Source organism: Mus musculus, chromosome 6 (assembly GCF_000001635.26).
Source record: "Mus musculus strain C57BL/6J chromosome 6, GRCm38.p6 C57BL/6J".
NCBI classification, from domain to species: domain Eukaryota; kingdom Metazoa; phylum Chordata; class Mammalia; order Rodentia; family Muridae; genus Mus; species Mus musculus.
The window spans coordinates 118,071,930-118,092,067 of NC_000072.6; the positions used below are offsets into that span (position 1 = coordinate 118,071,930).

Here is a 20,138-nt window from a genome sequence, read left to right on the forward strand (position 1 = left end):
GGGCTTGGAGCAAGTGCCTTTATGTGAGGAGTCATCTTACCTGCCCCAAATGTCATCTTCCTTTATGGTGCTGTAACTATGGCTCCTTGAGGTTAGACTTATGTGGGAGCCAGTGTATGGCCTATTGACCCCTAGCTATCTCATGGCCTCTGGGCTCAGTGTTCCCGCAGATCAGTCACTGGGTTAGGGGCTGGTTCTCCCAAGAACTTGCTTGCTGTAGAGAGCACAGGTGGTCAAAGGGGGGAGAGGGTGACAACTGGAGGGGCTATGAGCCAAGAAGGTAGCATGCTATTTCTATACAGGAGGCAAGTGGTCTCCCTAGGCCATGGCTGCTTTGAGCCTCCATGCCTGGGATAGGGCTGAATAACAGGCCAAGGGATCCATCTGCCAGGAGTCAGAGTTGGCATCTGTCTTCTCCATCTTTGCTGTGGGCCAACTGGCTGCCTTACAAGGTGTTAACAGGGGGCCCAGAGGCCTGGCCAGGGGAAGACCTATATCATCTCTCAGTCTGTGTCCTGCTCTTGCTGAAGCAGCCAGGTGCACCCCAGGCTGTGGGCCTCAAAGCTTCACTTCACTATCACATGTTACAGGGGAGGAGCTTCGTCTCAGCAGAATGACATAGTTGCTATTTGGCCAGCTCAGGCCTAGGCTATGCTTGTGGCTAGACCTTACCCATCTGCTGTGTGTGGATCCAGAGGACAGGACCACAACCAGAGCTCAAAGGGGGAGCTGAAGAGCTGGTTTCACTCAGCAGTTAAGAACATTTATCTGATCTTGTAGAGGACTTGGGTTTGGTTCTCAGCACTCATATAATGGTTCACAATGACCTGTAGCTCCAGTTCTAGGGGATTCCAAGGCCTCTTCTTACCTCCATGGGCACACAGATGGTACATATGTGTGTGTGTGTGTGTGTGTGTGCAATATATATATATACATATATGTGTGTGTGTGTGTATGTGCAATATATATATATACATATATGTGTGTGTGTGTGTGTGCATGTATATGTGTATATATTATGCATGGTGTATATATATGTGTGTATATATGTATATGTATATATGTGTATATATTATGTATATGTGTACATATATGTGAGTGTATATGTGTATATGAATATATGTGTATATATTATGCATATGTGTATATATGTGTCTGTGTATATATGTACACATACAGGCAACACACTCATATACATAAAAAGTAAGAAAGAAAGAAATCACAAAATAAAAGAGCATAAGGGAGACATTTCAGCTCCAACTTCAGGACCCTAACTTTGGAGGAGGGAAGACAGTCTCCAGGGGAATCTTTGAGGGAGGCTTTTGGGCTGGACAGAGCCTGAGCCAAAGACTCTCAGGCAGTAGCTCACCTGTAGCTTGTGGCATGGGCTGTATCCTGGGAAACTGAGCCATGTATTTTTCACTCAAGACTTGGGCCAGGCTCCCCAAGTGTTACCTGCTCCAAGTGGAGATGGGAAAGTCAGCCTGTGGGAAACAAAAACCTGCGTAGTGAGGGGTAGGGGAGTTGATGATAAAGGTGTTGTTAGTGTAGGGCAGGAAGTCTTGTTTTGCCTCAGCAGATTCCTGAACCCCTACCTGTGCACATGGGGGCTCCATCTGCCAGTCAGATTCCCACTGCCCCTCAATGCAGGCCCTGAGGGTATAGTAGTGACAAAGAGGTGCTGGTGAGGGGATGTGGAAGTTCCTGTCCTGAGGGAACTCTGGCTGGAGAGCCGGGAGGTTCATTTGTGCCCCCTGTTGGCAGGAAGGAACAGACCCTAAAGGTAGGAAGAAGAGTGGTCCCTAGTGAGTGCCTAGTAGTCTCTAAACAAGAGATGCTTGGCTCTTGAGCCTCCCCTTTCAAGGCTGAGGAGCTGAGCCTGTAGGGAGGTGTGCTCACCCAACACACCGAGTCTTCTGCTTACACTTCCTCAGCGCCTGCTCCGAGTCCTAATTATAATTTAGAACCGCTGTATTGGAGAATGTGGTGGCCCTGCCAGCGACCTGATGGCAGCCTTCTGGAGATGTGACAGAGGCCCAAAGCCTCTGGTGCAAATTCTCTGCCCCACTGAAGGCTCACTGAAGGTTTGTACCGGCTCCAGGAAGCTGGTTGTGTATGTAGTGAGCGTCCATTAATGAACAAGGAGTGTACTCTCTGGCATCTCTCTCCCTGCCCCAGCCCAGTGCAAGTGCTTTCTGGAAAGAGTGATTGGGAGCCATTGTAGGGTCCCTGGCAGAGCTGGGCTCATGTGCCCTCCCCCTGAGTCTAGGCATCCAGCATATCCCTGACTGTGGCCTCTGATCTGCCCTTTAGATTTTGTGCCCTTGAGGGTAGGGGCACAAGGCTGGGCCCCAGCTCCATCCTGGAGCACCCCCGCCCAGGCAGCAGAGGAGAGACAGGCAGGATGTGTAATTTTCAGTTGCTAATTGTGATGTCCTGCAGCTTGCCGAGCTAAAAATAGTCTCAGTTTTTGTTGAGTAGGTTAAAAAATAGAAGCCTGGTGCTGCCTCAGAGAGCAGACCCCTCCCCAAACTGGCAGAGGCAGGGAGCCGGCTGATGCCCCTCCACCTTCTGACAGAACCCTGGGTGTTTATGCAAAGTGTACCCTCAGGGCCATTTTTGTCCTAGTTTTTCAGAAATCCTGGTTGCTTTGCCTGGGCCTAAGGACAACCCCCTGGGAGCCCCAGAGCCCCTGAAACCACGTGCAGCACGCTGAAGGAGTGTATCTTTATCCTCATGTCCATCTGGATAGAGGATCGGCCTTCCTCTCTCCCTCTCAGCCTTCCTTCGTGTTCCTGAGGAGATGTTGGGGAGGTGGGGGGGAAGGCAAGGCTGGGCTTACCTGCACATCACTGCCGGCCTGAGCAGTTGAATGGAGGTCCTGAGGGCCAGGGCTTGCTGCCCTTATCTGAGAATCGAGCTTTCTTCTGTGTTGTAGGAGTCACATTTATGTGTGTCGAGCTACATGGATACCCCAGTTCATGGCTTCCTCTGATTTCTAACAATAGAATTTAAAATTCAACAAGGTTAGTTGAGAGCTACTTCTACACTTCTTAGAAATTTCCAGAACCACAGACTCGAATCTGGGAAGGGCTCTGGAATTCTGAATGTTCTTGGCAATCCCAAGACACAACAGAGGATGCCCAACTCCTGCTTCCCAGATGTGCGTGAAACTGGCCCCTTCTTAGGCCGTTCATTGCCCTACTCTCTGCTGGAATGGGGTTGGCTGGGTTGAAGGGCAGCCTGCTAGCTGGCTGTCCCTCTGGGACATCCAAAGTCCTTCCCTTAGTGTCTCTGGGAAGGAGACTTGCACTTTAGAAAAGATGCGTTGGATGAGGTGTACTGGGAAGACTGCTGACCCTCGCCTCCTCTTGGGAAGGAACCTGCCGGAGAGAGTTGGTGTTAGAAGCAGGTAGCTGGGCCTCAGATGTTTCCAGGACCCAGAACAGGCTGCACTGCCTCCCTCTACGCCCCCTAATGCCCCCATCTCCTGAAGGAAAATGTTCTTGTCCCAGCTAATCATTTACAGCGTCACTCTGCCCTCCCCAGTCTCCAGACTTGCTGTCTAGAGCCTCCGAGGTATCAAGTTAGAGGCAGAGAGGAAAAAAAAAAATAAGGGCGTGTTTCTTGAGACTATCCCCAAAGCATGCACACAGTCACAGGGTGGGGACAGGAGAGAGGGGAACAACCTGCAGTGACTTGACTCTACCCTGAGGTCAGCATCTATCTTTCCCTGGTCCCACTAGGCTGATTGCTGGCAGCCAGGGGCTGAGTCTTTAATGAGACCTCTAGAGACCAAACCACACCCTGGCTTCCCCACCCCACCTGGCTCTTGTCCTCCATGGACCTAGCTCTTGTCTTCCATGGGCATCCACAGTAGAGGAAACAAGAAAAGGATCCAAGAGAGGGAGGGGACAGAAGAATAAATGGCCCGGGCCATTCACATGCAGGAGTGGATGTGAAGATGCCCACACAGTGTGTAGTGAGGAAAGGCAGTGGGTTCCTCTGGTCTGGACCCTTTGGTCTCCACTGCAGCAGCTGCTCTCAGTCCCAGGACTCCCCCCAGGGGGCAGAGTCTCTTAGCCCATGTAGAGTTTGGAAGCAGAGGGCAGTATTCTCCAAGTAGAGCCTCCCCACTGTGGATGCAGTGTGACCTGTGACCTCTATCCTCTGCTGCCGAGCCTTGCCCACCAAGATGGATTGAACCCTCCAACTGTGAGTCAGAACAGCCCTTTCTCATTTCAGTCAGTTTTGCTGGGTGTTTTATCACAGCAACAGGAAAAGTGATTATGGCCCCATAGTGGCTACAGCCAGCTTGGTCTGGGCTGCTTGGCGCATAGAGGGGCACTAAAATCTCTGCCAGGATTGGAAGAAGGGACCTTCTTTATGATCTGTTGCCAAATCTTGCTGCCCATCTTGTTCTTTCCCAGAGTATCTTGCAGCCCAGAGTAACTGCTAGCTATCTTATTCTCTCAGCTCTGTCCGATCCACAAGAGTCTCCCAGCCCTGGCTGCCTGCCACTGCTGTTGTGTTGTGCTGGGGCCAAGCTCCATCACACACCTGCTGGAAGCAGCTTCACATCTGGGGCCATTATCCTTTTCTGTCCTGCAGCCTGCCTGGTTCACATCTCAGTGTGCTTGTTCTGAGCTTGAAGCTATCCTTTCTTTACCCCCACCCCACCCCCTACTACATTTCCCGCAGTCAGGAGGCCATGCTGCAGTCTGTGGCTGTGGTCCTGAGACTTACAAAGATGCAACGATTGCTCCTATCAACAGCTGGAGGGAAGCTGTTTCTTCACTAGGTGTGCGTTCCTCACCCTTCCCTCCTTACACTTCGGAGCCATCAACGGGAGCGTGTTATGGATGTTGAAGGGGCACAGGAGAGAAACAATGACTGCTATCTCCCAGGCCCAGATCCCCAGAGCTGAAGTGGAGATGTGTATGAATGCTGCACTGGGGAGTGTGGTCCCTGGGGAGCAGCAGGCAGAATGCATAGATATGGGAATGTGTTCGCAAAGCTGTCTTTGGCAGAGCTCTGTGAAGTGTGAGGAGGTGGAGTTTTCTTACGGGTCTCTGTGTCCCACAGATGGAAATGTGCATACAGAGTGTAACCATTCCTAGGCGTTACCTGTCGCAGCCCCAGACTCTGGTGTGCGCATAGCTCTGGTGTGCTTGTCTCAGGCCTCAGCAAGAGCTTTGGTGTGTCCCTTAGGTCAGAGGCCATGGTCAGAATCAGGGATCACCACTGAACCACGGGGCAGGGCACATCACAGGTCACATGGCCATAGCTGGCACTGCCCTAGGAACACGCACTTGCTAGTTCTCATCTTCTGACTTAGCCCTCACACGGCCCTATAGGGAGGAAGGATAAGAAACCCACCAGGCTACGTCTGAGGGGACGGGTGTAGAGAAGCCTAGGGGCTTGATCACAGAGGTGGAGACAGTGAGCGAGTATGTTCTTGAATCCATGTGCCAAGCTCGCTCTCCCATGCACTGGACCTAAGACCTGCAGTCATGGGAGAAGACTTAGGGAGATGAGGCTGGATGGCCATAGGTGGGTACAGACATGACCCTGGTAACATCCTGAGACAGCGCCTTCAGTACTGGGCCCAGGAGGGGCAGCAAGCATGACTTGGCAGCGAGGCCACCATGAGCGGCTTCTTGATCAGGAAGGAACAGGAGAATGCTGAGCAGGCTGAGCCTCGAGGGAAGGACGAGGCTGTGCAGAGGAAGTGACAGGGACGCTGGCAAGAGGCAACAGGGTAGTGACAGGAAGCTCCTAGACCTGCTCCCTGTGGCTGTCTTGCCTTGGGCCACTTGGCCGGCCTGCAGCTCATCCATTTCAGTGGCTTGCAAAGGGCTTCTTTCTCCACCTCTTTTAGACAGCCCTCCGTGCTCACCCGGACCCTGAAGGCCTCTCTGGTTCCGAAGGCAGTGGGTCATGCTCACCCAAGCTCAATTCCTTTCAGGCCAGGAGAACTCTGTCCACATAGGGAGGTGACCTTCCTCAGTGGTGGCTCTACAACGCTAGGTAAACCCAGGTGAGGAAACAGGGTCCCCAACTCTAGGGAGGAGAGACCCTCCTGGTAGCCCTGCAGCATGGATCCCTGGACCTGCCCTCGTACCACCTGCTTGACTTGGGAATTGAGAAGCTTTTAAGACTGTCTGCAAGGAGACAGTGAGTCACTTGCTCTGTCTGGCTGCAAGGTGCTTTACTGAGTTGATTAGGGCTGTAATTAGCAGGCGCTTGTTTTCTTGTTTGAACGGAGAAGAAGGGGGTGAGGAGGGTTATAGTCAGCCAGGCACAGCCTGTTCCCCATGCATGCAAGGACGGCAGCGTGGCCCAGGTTAACTGCTTTTGGATTAAGGGCAGAGGCAAAGATGGGCCTCAGAAACCAGCCCACTCCAGGTCTCTCCTAGTCCCTCTGGCTGACCTGGGGGACTTCCTGGGTCCTCTCAATGGTTACAGCCTCACCAGGGGTCTGGGTGCAGCCAGGAGCTTTGCAGGGGACTTCCTGATACTCCTCTGTACCTGGAAATGCTCAGAAAATGCCAGTGCCAAGCTTGCCCCCAGATAGTTTGAGAGCTGAGTAAGGTGGCTTTCAGAAGTCTCTGTGCTATTCCCATGTATGGCCACAGTGTATGTGTGTGTGTGTGTGTGTGTGTGTGTGTGTGTGTGTGTGTGTGTGTGTGTGTAGGCTGGAATGTGCAGGGGATGCAGATTCCCTGGCCTTCTGTTTGCCTGCACCAGAGACATCCCCGTGTCTTGGTCAGGGACAGGTTCTTGGCGAGCCAGGCCTGGAACAAGATCTTGAATTTTAACAAGATCAGGTGCTCTTGCTGCCACGAGGGGCCACATTTAATATTATAGAGTATCCATGTCGAGTGGGCTGCCTGTGTCGTTGGTGCACATGTGACATGCAAGTGACACCAATCAATGGTACAGGTGATGGGGGCCTAGGGCTGATCTTATAAGGGGTGTTGTGGCTTCCTCGAAGACTTCAGAAGTGCACTTCCACTGCCCCGAGGTTCCCAGAGCCTGAGACTCCCCGCTCAAGCCTTCCTCCTCCTGCCTTTCCTGCCAGCTGTCTCGGCATCCTGGCCTCCAGGTGTCCGTGAGACCAGTGGCTGTGACTTGACCTCTGTGCGAGCTTTCAGGGCAGAGTAGCATGACAGTACAGAATAAATGAGATGGCTCGGTGCCACCACTTACCACCATTTACAACACTGAGTATTGGCTTTTGCCGTGTGTCCCCTCCAAGTGATTCCTGCAGACTTCAGAGTCCCATGGTAGGGTAGCCTTTTGGGAACTGTGCCTGTCCCAAGGACTCCTACTGGCTCTTCAGGCTTCTCTCCCCTCAGTAGTAGCAGAATCACACTATACTGAGACCCATGCAGCCTCCACCTGTCTGTGGTTCTCCCAGCAGACTGACTATACCAGCCTTGCCCAAGGGGCTCCACAGGGGCCATATGAGTTAGTGGGAAGTTAGAGCATGTCCCTTACCCTCAATTATACCTCCTGTCCAGAGCCCTGCTGCCTCCATAGAGGCAAAACTCCAGTGGTTTTCCAGAGACAAACTCTGAGGTTTCCCATCCAGCGTAGGCAGTCCTAGAGTGCAATTCCACCAGGATACTGCCCTGCCTGCTTTAGCACCAATTCCACATGTCCAAAAGCCAGTTACAGACGTTTCCCCAGACCCCGTCTGTTACTCTGTGCTGTGCTGGTAAGTGGCTCAGGCTTGGTAAGGTGGAACTGTCCATCACCCCGCCTCATCTGCTGCTTCTTGACCAGACAAGCTCTCCCAGTGTTCCAGCAAAACCAAATAATCAGCTTCCAGATGCTTCTCTGGCCGTATTTCTTAGCTTCTCTGTTCAGAGCAGACCCTAAGCTCTCTCTCAGCAGCAGCAGCGGCAGCAGTAGCAGCAGCGGCAGCAGCACACTATACTCTGGCCCTACAGCATATACTGATTAGCCCAGCCCTTAGACTACTGCCTCTGCTAATCCCTTAATCCCTCTGCGCATCAGTCTCAGGAGCTGACATCTGCTGCCCTGAAGGGTGTTCCTTGGTGCTCCTCAGGAGCCGCATAGCTAATGAGCGATCAGTAGTCACACATATCCATCATTCACACTCCATCACTTTGGCTGTCTTGACCACAGGCTCCCTATACTTGCTCCTGCGTTTATTCTCTGGATACAGTCCCAGGAGGCCTATGATTGGGACACAGAGACCCTACACTGAGTCAGGGTCCCTGGAGTGAGATCTAGGATCCAAGGAGCAGGTGGTGAAGAAATTCTCATCAGAGCTGCAGCATCTGGGGGACCACCAAGCTGCCCAAGCTCCTCTCCTTGGGGCTCCTAGTCAGCCTTGCATGCACGTAGACTGCCGGCCACCTGGGACAAATCTCATACCCTTGTTCTTCTTTCCCAGGAAGCTATGCCCCAGACATCTGTGGTCTTCTCCAGCATCCTTGGGCCCAACTGTAACAGACAGGTGCAGCCTGGCATGGGGGAGAGAGGAGGTGGGGCCAGCAGCGGCTCCAAGGACCTCATTTTTCAAGATGGACGCCTCACTTCTGGGTCCTTGGAGGCCTTGATGGAGCATCTGGTTCCAACGGTGGACTATTATCCTGATGTGAGTGGCTGGGACCTGAGGGAGCTGCAACAGCAAGTGACTGGGAGGGGAAATCTTCAGGGAGGGGAGGGAGACCCAGATGGGGCTGTAGAGTTAGACAGAGCAGAGGGGTTGATGGGCAGCAGGGCCAATACTGCCTGCCTCCTGGGCCTTCATCATCTCCTACTGTGCTCCTAGAAGCCTGTCTAGAGGAAGCTGAAGTGACTTCCCTATGCTCCAAGTAGATAAAAACAGGGAGGACGCGTAGGAAGCAGAGATATACAGAGGTCCCACCCCTGAGAGAAGGTGAGGCCAGCATCGGGTCCTATGACCTGCTAGCCCAGACTACTCCCTAGAGCTCATCCCTGAGCTGAGAAGCACAAATCCTCAAGGAAGAAGAGACACCCCTTCTCTGAGGCCTGTGGATGCCGGAGCCCTTTACCTACCCATCAATAGTCCAAAGCCTTCTTCCTTACCTCAAGGTGGCATCTGGGATCAGGGAAGACAGTCTCTTGTCATGTTTGGTCTCCTTCCACCTCTGATGGGTGACATCTCTTAGCAAGAGTAGCTCTGCAGGCTAGTCCCAGACAAGCAGCTCCTCCCTGTCTGTCTGTCTGAGCAGCCCCTGTCTGTCTGTCCCAGCCACCCCTGTCTGTCCTTCCCAGAATCCTGTCTGTCCTGGGGGCAGACTTGAGGCTCCTGGCCTTCAGAACAGGGCAGGAGGAATTGCTGTTCTATAGCTGCCTCTTTTCCTCTTCCCTCCTTCCTTCCTTTTTTCTTCTCTTTTTTCTTTCTTCCTTTCCTTCCTTCTGTTCTCTCTCTCTCTCTCCCTTCCTCCCTCCCTCCCTCCCTCCCTCCCTCCCTCCCTTCCTTTCTCTTTTCTTTCTCTCTTTTTTTTTGGTCTTTTGAGACATGGTCTCACTATGTGGGTCTGGCTATCCTGGAATTCATTATATAGGCTGGCCTTTAACTCACAGAGATCCACCTGCCTCTAACTCTAGAGTGCTGGGATTAAAGGTGTGCATCACTATACCTGGATATATTTAATTGATTGATTGAATATATATTCATATATTTAAATATTTATATATGAATATATTTATATATATGTATATTCATATATAACTATTTTGCCTGCATATATACCTGGAACCTCTGGACTAGAGTAAAGAGACAGTTGTGAACTGCCATGTGGATGCTAGGAATTAAAGCCGGGTCCTGTGGAAGAGCAGCAAGTGCTCCTAACCACTGAGCCATCTCTCCATCCTCTCAAGGGCAGTGCTTTGGGCTGCTTGGCTTCTCTGTCTTTAAGGCCACCCTTGCCCTCCCTGGGCTCTGGCAAGGCAAGCCTTCCCTGTGCTTCCTTCCATCCATCCAGCCTATAAGCCCTGTCAAGGAATAGTTAGGGCTGACTATGGTGCTGATGGTACAGAAATGGCTGGTGAGAGACTGGGACAGAGGAAGCCTAGGTCCAGAAGAAACCCACAGCAGGGCCACAGTCCCTTAGCTCTGGCTGTGCTGTGAATCTGTGATCTTGTACCAAAGCAAGGAAAGGTCCCTGGATGGGCTATCACAGAATCTCAGTCTGCTGCCACCCAGTTAGTTCTCAGAACACTGTGCCCTGGGATGCCCCCTGCAGGTTCCCAGGATGGTCTAGCAGGTCAGGAAGTAGAGTGGGATGTCCAGCAGTTCATTGGCTTGTCTTCAGAGTTTCTGATCTTCTCTCCTTGTAACTGCTGAGCACACACATACCATGAAAACATACCAGAAGGTTTCCACTCCTTGTAGAGTGGAGCTAAGAATCCAAGATGTGACCCTAATATGTTTTCCATTGCATGTCTGAGTTGCCTGAGGTGCCTGAACACTAATGCTATACACCTTGGGACATGTTACAGGAAGCTTACAGGGTCAGAGGAAGACCTAGTGTCACAGGGAGAGCTGCCTCCAGTAGTCTTGCATGCCCCTATGGCACAGACATGTCCTTCTTTAGGCTGCGTGCACCCCCTGCTGACTAAGCCCAGCTGGCCTCAGATTGGAGCAGGGAAATTCCTGTCCGGTGGCTTTGGAGTTGGGACCTAGGGACCTAGGCATCCCAGCCTACATCAGCCAAATGGGGATAGACCAAGGTCCGAGTGGGGTAGAGTCCCCCAGAGAACCCCAACCTACAGTACCACCTGTCCATGGGCAGGAGCCCATGAAGGTCCTGTAAGAATGGACCCATGGAAGACACAGAATGTCACCTAAGAAACCCAGCAACAGGCCTGGAGGGCCACCCTCCCCTATTTTGGGACAGAGGGTACTGCAGAATTCCAACAGAGATGTGTGTCCTAATTATGCAAACCTAGCAATAGAGAGAAACAAGGTCATACAAGGTAAAGGAAACCATGAAGGCAGAGGAGAAGCCAGGCCAAGCACAACCGAGCATACCCATGGGAATGTTCTGGCCATCAACCTCTCCCCCTCCTTCCTGCAGCGGACATACATCTTCACGTTTCTCCTGAGTTCCCGGGTCTTCATGCCCCCTCATGACCTTCTGGCTCGAGTAGGGCAGATCTGCCTGGAGCAGAGGCAACAGCTAGAGGCTGGGCCTGAGAAGGTAAGCCGCTGAAGGGGTGATGGCCGCTGAAGGGGTGATGGCTGCTGAAGGGGTGATGGCCGCTGAAGGGGTGATGACCCTTTGTCTCCTGGGCCAAAGAGGGGCAGTGAATAGAGAAGATGGGCAGGGTACAGAGTGGGTCAGCCCTGAGATCCAGTGCTGGCAGAGCTGCTCTGCCACACTGCAGCCCTGAGGAGTGGCCCCGCAGGCCTAAAGGTGCTGCACTAGAGTTAAGTGCAGCTGGACTCGGAGCCGGTGAGTGCCTGTACCCTCCTGGGGCGAGGGCTCACAGACAGCTCACCTCCTACCAGTGCTGGATTCCCTGAAATGAGGTTGTGTGGTGAAAACATCAAGGGGGTCTTAGTCACTGCTACCTTTGTGGGGGCCATGCCCTCAGGATAGCAACTGCTCACATAGGAACAATCAGTAGTCCCAGTAGGGCTGTGTGAGCTTTCTGGATTGAGACATTTGGGAAGGAAGCCACCATTACTCTGATGCCCTGGAGGTCAGATGCCTGGGCCAGTATCTGCTGGTCCCAGTGTCCAGGACAGGTGTCAGGCTAGGCTGAGCTGGGCAGGGCCTCAATGAGCCTTCAGGTTGGGTCTGAGGAGAGTGGGCCCTCGTAGCAGGAGGGATCTGAAGCCAATACTGTGGTTTGGTTTGGGCAGTGGCGACGATGTAAACCAATTAGGGCCTGGGAGTAGCCATGGCGGTGTCAGCGGGCTTTGGCCTGTGTGGGCACAGTTGAGCATCTTGAGTCTCTCTGATCTCCTCCCCAGGGCAGAGGCTACACAGGGATTCTGAGCAGAATAAACAACCTTCCCCAGCATACCAGCCCCCCACCCCACCCCCGCCAGACCCAGCCCTGTAGCTCTGTGCTTGGCTTCCTCCTCAGAGCCGTATCTCCTCCCAGTACCTGTCAAACTTGTCTTTGGCAGAGAGGGGCAAAGCAGTTTTGCATTGTGATCCTGGTTTTTTTTTTTTTTTTTTTATGGGCAATGTTTAACTATTGCAAGTAGAACTTCCTTTCTGACATGGTAGTAGTGTGTTTTGTTTTAAAAAGTAAATTTAAGTGAAAAGGTCCACTTCAGAGAAATAAGAGATAAATGAGAGCCACATACTTTGGTGTAGCTACAGCGACACCTCACATGCACATGGGGGCTGTATGCCCAGCACAGGCCCCGGGGAGGGGCGGGGCCCTAGAGTGAAGGGCAATTTCTTACTGTTGCCTGTTGTATGGTCTCCTCTGATTTGGGGGTCCTGCGCATCCCCCCACTGTCCCAGGCCAAGCTGAAGTCCTTCTCGACCAAGATTGTGCAGCTGTTGAAGGAGTGGACGGAGGCCTTCCCTTATGACTTCCAGGACGAGAAGGTCATGGCGGAGCTGAAGGCCATCGCACACCGCGTCACTCAGTGTGATGAGGTGAGGCCCTCCTTTGGTCCTTGGCCAGGCTGCTTGGGTGTTTTCAACGGGGGGGGGGCAGTTTCTACATGGAATATCCTTATACGTGGTCCCTTTTCCAAGAGGGTAGCGTGCACAGGCACTAGCTTAGCAGGCCAGCAATGGGCTAGGTGGACCTGTGTCATCTCAACAATTGCCATGGCTCTGCCTTTGCCTTCGGCACCCCCATGCCTTGGTAGGAGCCATCTGTCTGCTCTTCCCGGCTCCCAGACTTGTCTTGGCCTTGGCAGAGACAGAAGCTGGGAAGCCGCATGCCCTCTTCCCAGGATGGAGAACCCCATGCTTAGCAGCTCCCGTTTGCTGGGTAGTGAAGCCCAGGGAGAGACTCTTGCGAGGCCAGTGAGCCTAGGATATCCCATCCAGGGAGAAAACCCTTCCTGGTGTCTTCAGCTGGCAACCTCTGGGAAAGTTACTTTTCAGACCCACAAACCAAGCTCTAGCCCTACCTTCTGTGCCCTCCACTGGCAGGATAGCCCACTATACCCATCCTTTTCTGCGGTCCCAGGAACCACTCTGGACCCAAAGGTGTGTACTCAGGTCTGGATAGGAGAGTGGGAGCTGAAAGTCAGAAATAGACCTAGACGTGAGATGGGGCTCTTGTGTGGTGGTGGTGGCGGCCTCACTGTCAATCCACTGCAGTACCTGATGCAGCCCCGACCCTCACAGGAGAATGGCACAGTGAAGAAAGCCATTGCCCAAATGATACAAAGCTTGCTGCTGTCCCTGGCTGCCCGAAGTCAGCTCCAAGAGCTTCGGGAGAAGCTCCGGTCACCCGTTGTGGACAAAGGGCCTGTCCTTAAGGCCAAGCCACCAGCTGCCCAGAAAGACATCCTGGGTGTGTGCAGCGACCCCCTGGTGCTGGCCCAGCAGCTGACTCACATTGAACTGGTCAGTGCTGTGTATGCTTTGGCGTTGTATGGAGTGGGGTTGGGCTACACTTGGCATTGCTTAGCCAGGGGTACTTCAAGGATACCTTCCTGCTGGCCAGTCTGGGCCATGATAGGGAAGCTGGCTTGCTAGCTCTTGCCATGACTGTCACAGGCTAGTTGTGGTTCTGTTTGGTGTTGGGTATGTAAGAGTGTGGCATCCTTGTATGAGTGGGAGGGGGAGGGTAGCACTGGCCTCTGTCAATGCTCCCTTGAAGCTCTGACTTCTCTTCTTGTCCCCTACTGAAGGAACGGGTCAACAGCATCCGCCCTGAGGACCTGATGCAGATCATCAGCCACATGGACTCTCTGGACAATCACAGGGTACGTGGGGACACTCTGGGAGGCATGGCTGGTGGCTGGCCTAGTCGAGCCTGGCACTTGCACCCCAACACAGGTTGAATGCAGGTCTCACTTAGTACATGATATGCACTTTTGAGTACTGGACAGTGCCATCCAATGGGTGTGACTGTGGCCTTCCTGGGACTTATCATGGAGCTTAGCGATAACTATACAGAGCAGTGCATCATGGGAGAAGCCAGTTTGGACTGATGGGTTAGCCTGTCAGAACAGCTAAGGAAGATGCAGGCATGATCCAGGCCAAGCTTTGGTCTTGACACCTGGTCAGCCATGATAACTGGCTTGTCTAAGTAGGGTCCCCAGGGCTCCCTGTGACACACTTTGTCCCTCTAGTGCCGTGGAGACATGACTAAGACCTTCAGTTTAGAAGCGTATGACAACTGGTTCAACTGCTTGAGCATGCTCGTGGCTACAGAGGTGTGCCGGGTAAGTTTCTGCCATAGCAGACCTGGGTAAGCTGACCTCCCCACCATCTCTGCAAGGCTGACTCCCGTCCTCACAGAACTCAAAGAAATGCACATGGTGCCCACTACCAGGCCCCCAGCCTGTCCCTGTCAGCCAATTCACACATACAACAATGATTCTTTTACATGATAACCAAGACCCCATCCCTGGAGTGCTCTCTTGTGTCCAGATCTACTGAGCCAACTATAGTGAGCTTCATTGTCCTCAGCCCATGAGAAGTGGATGAAGATGGAGCAGTGTTAGGAAACATGCACACACACACACACACACATACACACATATATACATACGCATACATACGTATATACATACATTTAATGCATACACATACATACACACATGTATGTACACACATGCATGTACATACATACACATGTATGTACATAATACACATATACATATATACACACATACATATAATGCACACACATACATACACATGTATGTACATACCTACATACATATCTATATACATATATACATACATACATACATACATGTAATGCGTACACACATACATGCATACATGTACGCATACACATGTATGTACATACATACATACATACAATGCATACACACACGCACACACACCTGGCAGCTGAATCCGATGCCCTCCCTGCAGTCTTTGCCCAGTGGCCCCTCGGCGGTTCCACATTGAGGCAGACCCACTGTTTCCAGGTGGTAAAGAAGAAACACCGGACCCGCATGCTGGAGTTCTTCATTGATGTGGCCCGAGAGTGTTTCAACATCGGGAACTTCAACTCTATGATGGCCATCATATGTGAGTGTCCAGGCACAGGTGGGGCTGCTCCTGTCACCTGCTTCTCCCTGGCCTGACCTCTGCCCATGTCCTTCCAGCTGGCATGAACCTCAGCCCAGTGGCACGGCTGAAGAAAACGTGGTCCAAAGTCAAGACAGCCAAGTTTGATGTCTTGGAGGTACTGGTGTCTGACCCTCCCCCATCTCGGTTGTACAGAGGGGTCCCAGGCAGCAGGGGTGGGATCTTTCCTGTCACGATTACGCACACGGGACTGGCCTCCTTGGTTCTGGACACTTGAGCTCTCCTGGGCCCTGCTGCTTTGGATTCAACGCCTAAAATGAACAAGAGCAGGAGATGAACCAAGGGATGCCGGCCACTGAGCCATCACCATCTCCTGACCCTGGACCACCTGTGTGTTCCCAGAGGCTGGCAGACAGGTCGTCTGGAGCTTTACATAGATGTATTTGGTCACAGACTACTTTGTGTTTAGAAAACTCTGATATTTATTCCTCATGGAGTGGGGCGAGGCCTGAGAGGTGTTGGTTTAGGTAGTGGAGCAAAGGGAGACTTTACAGCAGTGGGTCTCAACCTTCCGGAAGCTACAACCCCTTAATAATACAGTTCCTCGTCTTGTGCTGATCCCCAACCATAAGATGATCCCATTGCTACATCATAATTGTAATTTTGCTACTGCATATGAATCGTAATGTAAATATCTGTGTTTTCTGATGGCCTTTGGCAACTCCTGTAAAAGGGTCCATTGGTCCAAAGGGGTCGTGACCCACAGGTTGAGAAACATTACTATAAAGGAAGGCCCGAGACCCCCAGCAGGGCACACAGGGCTGTGCCACTCCTGTATAGGTCTCCAAGGACTGGGGATGCTTTGGGCCTTTCCTCCCCCTGTTGGCTGTTGGGCTCCCAGGACTACGCCTTCCTTCTCCGTTTGCTGTCTCATACTCTGCAGAGGGGAATCCTCACTCTATCTTCCCTGTGCCTGCAGCATCACATGGACCCCTCCAGCAACTTCTGCAACTACCGGACAGCCCTGCAGGGGGCGACACAGAGATCCCAGACAGCCAACAGCAGCCGTGAGAAGATTGTCATCCCCGTGTTCAACCTCTTCGTTAAGGACATCTACTTTCTACACAAAATCCACACCAACCACCTACCCAATGGGCACATTAACTTCAAAGTGAGCCCAAGCCCTCGAGGTCCCAGCATGGGTGGGGCATCCAGAGCCCTCCTGTACAACTTCAGCCACCAGACAGTGGTTTTCTAGCAGGGGGGTGGTTTCCAAGTCCTGCCTAAGGTCTAGAAGGTCCTTCAGGGCCAGATGAACCAGGTGGGTCAGGGCAGCTGTTCAGTCTTAAGGTGCAGCTCCGGTCTTTTTGGCGGGGACAGCAGATCTCTGAGCTTGTTGCCACAGGGTCTGTATTTATCGGGGATCCCGGTACCAGTGCTGATGCCACTAAGGAGGCAGAGGAGGAGCCATCCTTAGGAATTTGGGGGTGGAGAGGGACTTAGGTAAAGAAAGGACTTGAGCAGGATTCCAGATAAACTGGGGAGCAGAACAAAGGTACCTTGGGAAGTGTAGGGTACATTAACTAAGGGATAGTTGGATACTGTGCTTTCATACCGGTGCCCTGGTAAGGGAGACTGTGGCTTGTCCTGCTGTCGCCCCTCCTGTGCTGGGTGTGGCTGGGGAGCGCCTCAGGCAGGAATCACAGATGGGGCCTTCTGGGTCTCCTGTGCAGGAGAGACACAGGCCCTGCTGTAAGCCTAGTCGCCTGCGCAGGGGTGCAGGGCAACGTGGCCTGAGGGATTTCTGCCATCTCTGAGGCTGTACACGCTGCTGTAGTCCAGCCAGGTTGGCACGCTTCTCTTCCTCCTTCTGGGACTAAGAGCAGCAGCAGCAGATACAGTGACGAGGCCCTGGCTCGATGCGTTTAAGTTCATTCAGGCGAGCACACCGCTGGTGGTTTTTGTCCTTTCAGAAATTTTGGGAAATTTCCAGACAGATCCACGAGTTCATGACATGGACACAGGTAGAATGTCCCTTTGAGAAGGACAAGAAGATTCAGAGTTACGTGCTCACGGCGCCCATCTACAGCGAGGAAGGTAAGGGTGTGTCTTTGACAGCACACCCATCTCCCCAAGAGCACAATTGTTCCCATGCCCACCCAGGCTCCTTGACCTGTTGAGGTGGCCCAAGAAGTCAGTCAGGGCCCAGTTAGAGTTCCTAGTCCTCTTATCCTGGACCCCCTGTGACCCTGGAAGGGCAATCCACCTGTGGGGATGCTGGCTCTCAGGGGCTCTCCATCCTCAGCTCTCTTCATCGCCTCCTTTGAAAGTGAAGGTCCTGAAAATCACATGGAGAAGGACAGCTGGAAGGCACTCAGGTAGGACATGCCAGGTGCACCTGAGCCTGGGGAGGGCGAGGAGGGGGTGAGCCAGGTGCACCTGAGCCTGGGGAAGGGGAGGGTGGACTGGGCCAGGTGCACCTGAGCCTGGGGAGGGGGAGGGTGGGCTGGGCCAGGAAAACCTGAGCCTGGGGAGGGAGGGTGGGGGTGACAGATCTGGTCCTCCCTAGGATGGTTTGGTAAGATGCTGAAGACAGGGCTGGCCTGGGCTTTCTTCTCACAGAGATATGGGCCTGCCCTCTGCCTGCTCAGAGGAGCCTGAGGCAGCCCCTTCTGTATACCTGCAGGACCACTCTCCTTAACAGAGCCTGAGGACACGGCCTGCAGATGCCAGATGAAGCAGAAAACACAAATCTTGGTGACATTGCGACAGATGCAGGATAAGAGCAGCGAGGCCTCACTGGCTGGGGTCCATTTTGTATATAACTTTTATGAAAAAGAAGATGGTAATTATCTCACGCATCAGCCTTTGGCGCTTACACAGTCCTTTTTTTTTTGTTGTTGTTATTTATTTTAAACGGGGCAGGGCCCTGTTTTGGGGAGGGGCGGGAAAGAGTATCATGGGAGATGGTAACCATGGTAACATCTTATTCTAATGAAATGTAGATTTTTATTTTCTACTTTTGATGATTAACATCCTATAAAAAAAATTTTTAAAGAACCCAACCAAAACCAATGTGAGCCCTGCCTGCTCGGACGCCTCTCCAGCCAGTGTCTCTGATGTTGGGGTTAGTGCCTTAGAGGGTACTGGGAGTCCAGCCTTCCTGTTCCATTGTTGGAACTGAAGCCAACTCTGTCCTGTGCCACAAGGAGCCCACCCTCAGCAGCCTGGGCCACCAGGTTCCCACAGGAAGGGCTGGAGTGGCCAGGAAGTCTCGTGTGCACACTTCTGGAAGGGAACCTTTACATACGGGCTTTCCAAAGTTTACATTTTCATTTTCCTTTATCAGGGATTTATGGGGTTGGGAGGGGACAAGGGGATGCCTGACAGCATATTTTCTGTGAGAATATGTTTGGCAAGTCGTTCTTCAATTGTGTTTTAGAAGGAAAAAAAAAGAAAAGAAAAGAAAAACCAACAACAACAACCCAACTCTGCCAATCTAGGGAGGGTATTGTAGTGTTGTCAGTCTTCCGGGCGCAGAGGCACTGCAGGGAAGAAAACACAAAACAGACTCAAGGATGGTAAGGCTGTCTGAAGCTGGTACACAAAGAGAAGGAAAAGAAACATGGGTATGTGGCAGACAGTCTCCCCTCCCTCTGGTAGGAGCCCCCCCCCTGCCCCATGGGTAATCTGAAACTCAATTAGCCAGGCAGCCCCCACCACCAAAGCTCTTCCGGATCAAACTGTCTAACACGGAGCAGTGTATTTCTCATCCAAACAGGGGATTGCGGTTCATCTTTCCTGTCTGACTTCCCTGCGTGAACCCTGGGTCCTGGGTGGGATGGCTCTGTCCCTCAGACAGCTGGAGACATCTACACTGATTTGCTTGGCTTGGGTGGGAGTTGCCTGTCTAGAGGCCCAGTATGGAATGGTTGGTCCCATTCCCAGAGCTTCTTTGGACGGCCTAGAGATTATCGGCCAGGCCATAGGGAGGTGGGCGATGGCCACCCTTAGCCTCGGGGAGCCGAGTAGCTACACTGTATTGTCAGTGTGTTTGCACTTTTCAGACCTTCTAGCTGGTACAGATTGTATATTGATAGTACATATCGATTTGTTTATGTCTTTGAGATAAAGGCTGGAAACTTGAGAATATATATATTTGGAATATAATGTTAGAGCATTTTTCTGTACATGTGTTAAGAGCCTTCAGTCCATGTGTGCTTCAGGGGTCATCGGTTCCAGTATCTTCTTGAGAAAGTGTCTACATTGCTCTTCTATTGCCCCCAATTTGATACACCCTCCATTTGATGTTTTGGTATTTGGAGTTGATCTCTGATCTAAAGCTGTACCATACGCAGGATGTCAGTTGTGGTGTGACTGAATGTACTTGCATCAATAAAAGAACATGTTGCTCTTCTCCCTTGTCTCTCTCTCTCTCTCTCTCTCTCTCTCTCTCTCTCTGTGTGTGTGTGTGTGTGTGTGTGTGTGTGTGTGTGTGTGTGTGTGTGCGTGTGTGTGCTAAGGAGCCTGGCGTGAGGGAGGAGGTGGTGGGGACTGCAAGAACCCACTGTAGGCTTCAAAGGCGGGGAACCCACCAAGGAGCTTGTTTGTAGCCGAGTTACATTCTGGCAAATGACTTTTCAGATGATTAGCGAGACTAGAAAAGGACACACAGGGTGAGTGTAGTAGTCCTGCTTTTCTCAAAGAAAACACCCGAGGATGCAGTGTATGGTCATAAAAGTTAGGGACAACTTGTTCATAAGATTGGTCATAATCTTTTGCCTGTGGGGCTGCTGTATCCTGCAGGCACCTGCTAGACTGTAAAGCAGTCTGCCAAGGGACGGTTCAAATGGCACACAGGGATTGATCTTCATGGGGATGAAGAAAAAGTGCAAGTCTAGAATTGTCTACCCTTCAAAATTGCATTTTTTTTTAAAC

General features: G+C 52.1%; 1 protein-coding gene and 1 non-coding gene across 6 annotated transcripts in view; both read left to right on the forward strand.

Moving 5' to 3' along the window:
- Rasgef1a (RasGEF domain family, member 1A) overlaps positions 1-19,617 on the forward strand; it is an 80,042-nt gene extending 60,425 nt beyond the window's left edge. For 4 of the 5 annotated variants that reach the window (NM_001362104.1, NM_001362105.1, NM_001316749.2 and 1 more), the window contains 12 exons: positions 8,429-8,632; positions 11,085-11,207; positions 12,492-12,629; positions 13,335-13,556; positions 13,844-13,918; positions 14,288-14,380; positions 15,098-15,200; positions 15,278-15,357; positions 16,180-16,371; positions 17,174-17,297; positions 17,506-17,578; positions 17,887-19,617. In NM_001362104.1, the coding sequence (NP_001349033.1) occupies positions 8,435-8,632; positions 11,085-11,207; positions 12,492-12,629; positions 13,335-13,556; positions 13,844-13,918; positions 14,288-14,380; positions 15,098-15,200; positions 15,278-15,357; positions 16,180-16,371; positions 17,174-17,297; positions 17,506-17,578; positions 17,887-17,911 (1,446 nt within the window). In that variant the 5' untranslated portion in view covers positions 8,429-8,434 and the 3' untranslated portion in view covers positions 17,912-19,617. Of the gene's footprint in view, positions 1-8,428; positions 8,633-11,084; positions 11,208-12,491; positions 12,630-13,307; positions 13,557-13,843; positions 13,919-14,287; positions 14,381-15,097; positions 15,201-15,277; positions 15,358-16,179; positions 16,372-17,173; positions 17,298-17,505; positions 17,579-17,886 lie in introns of all 5 variants that reach the window. The other variant, NM_001362103.1, reaches the window with a different exon arrangement.
- Positions 13,263-13,334, forward strand: Mir7044 (microRNA 7044). The gene has a single exon (NR_106011.1). It is a non-coding gene; the product is annotated as a microRNA 7044 (primary transcript).
- Positions 19,618-20,138: the final 521 nt, after the last annotated feature.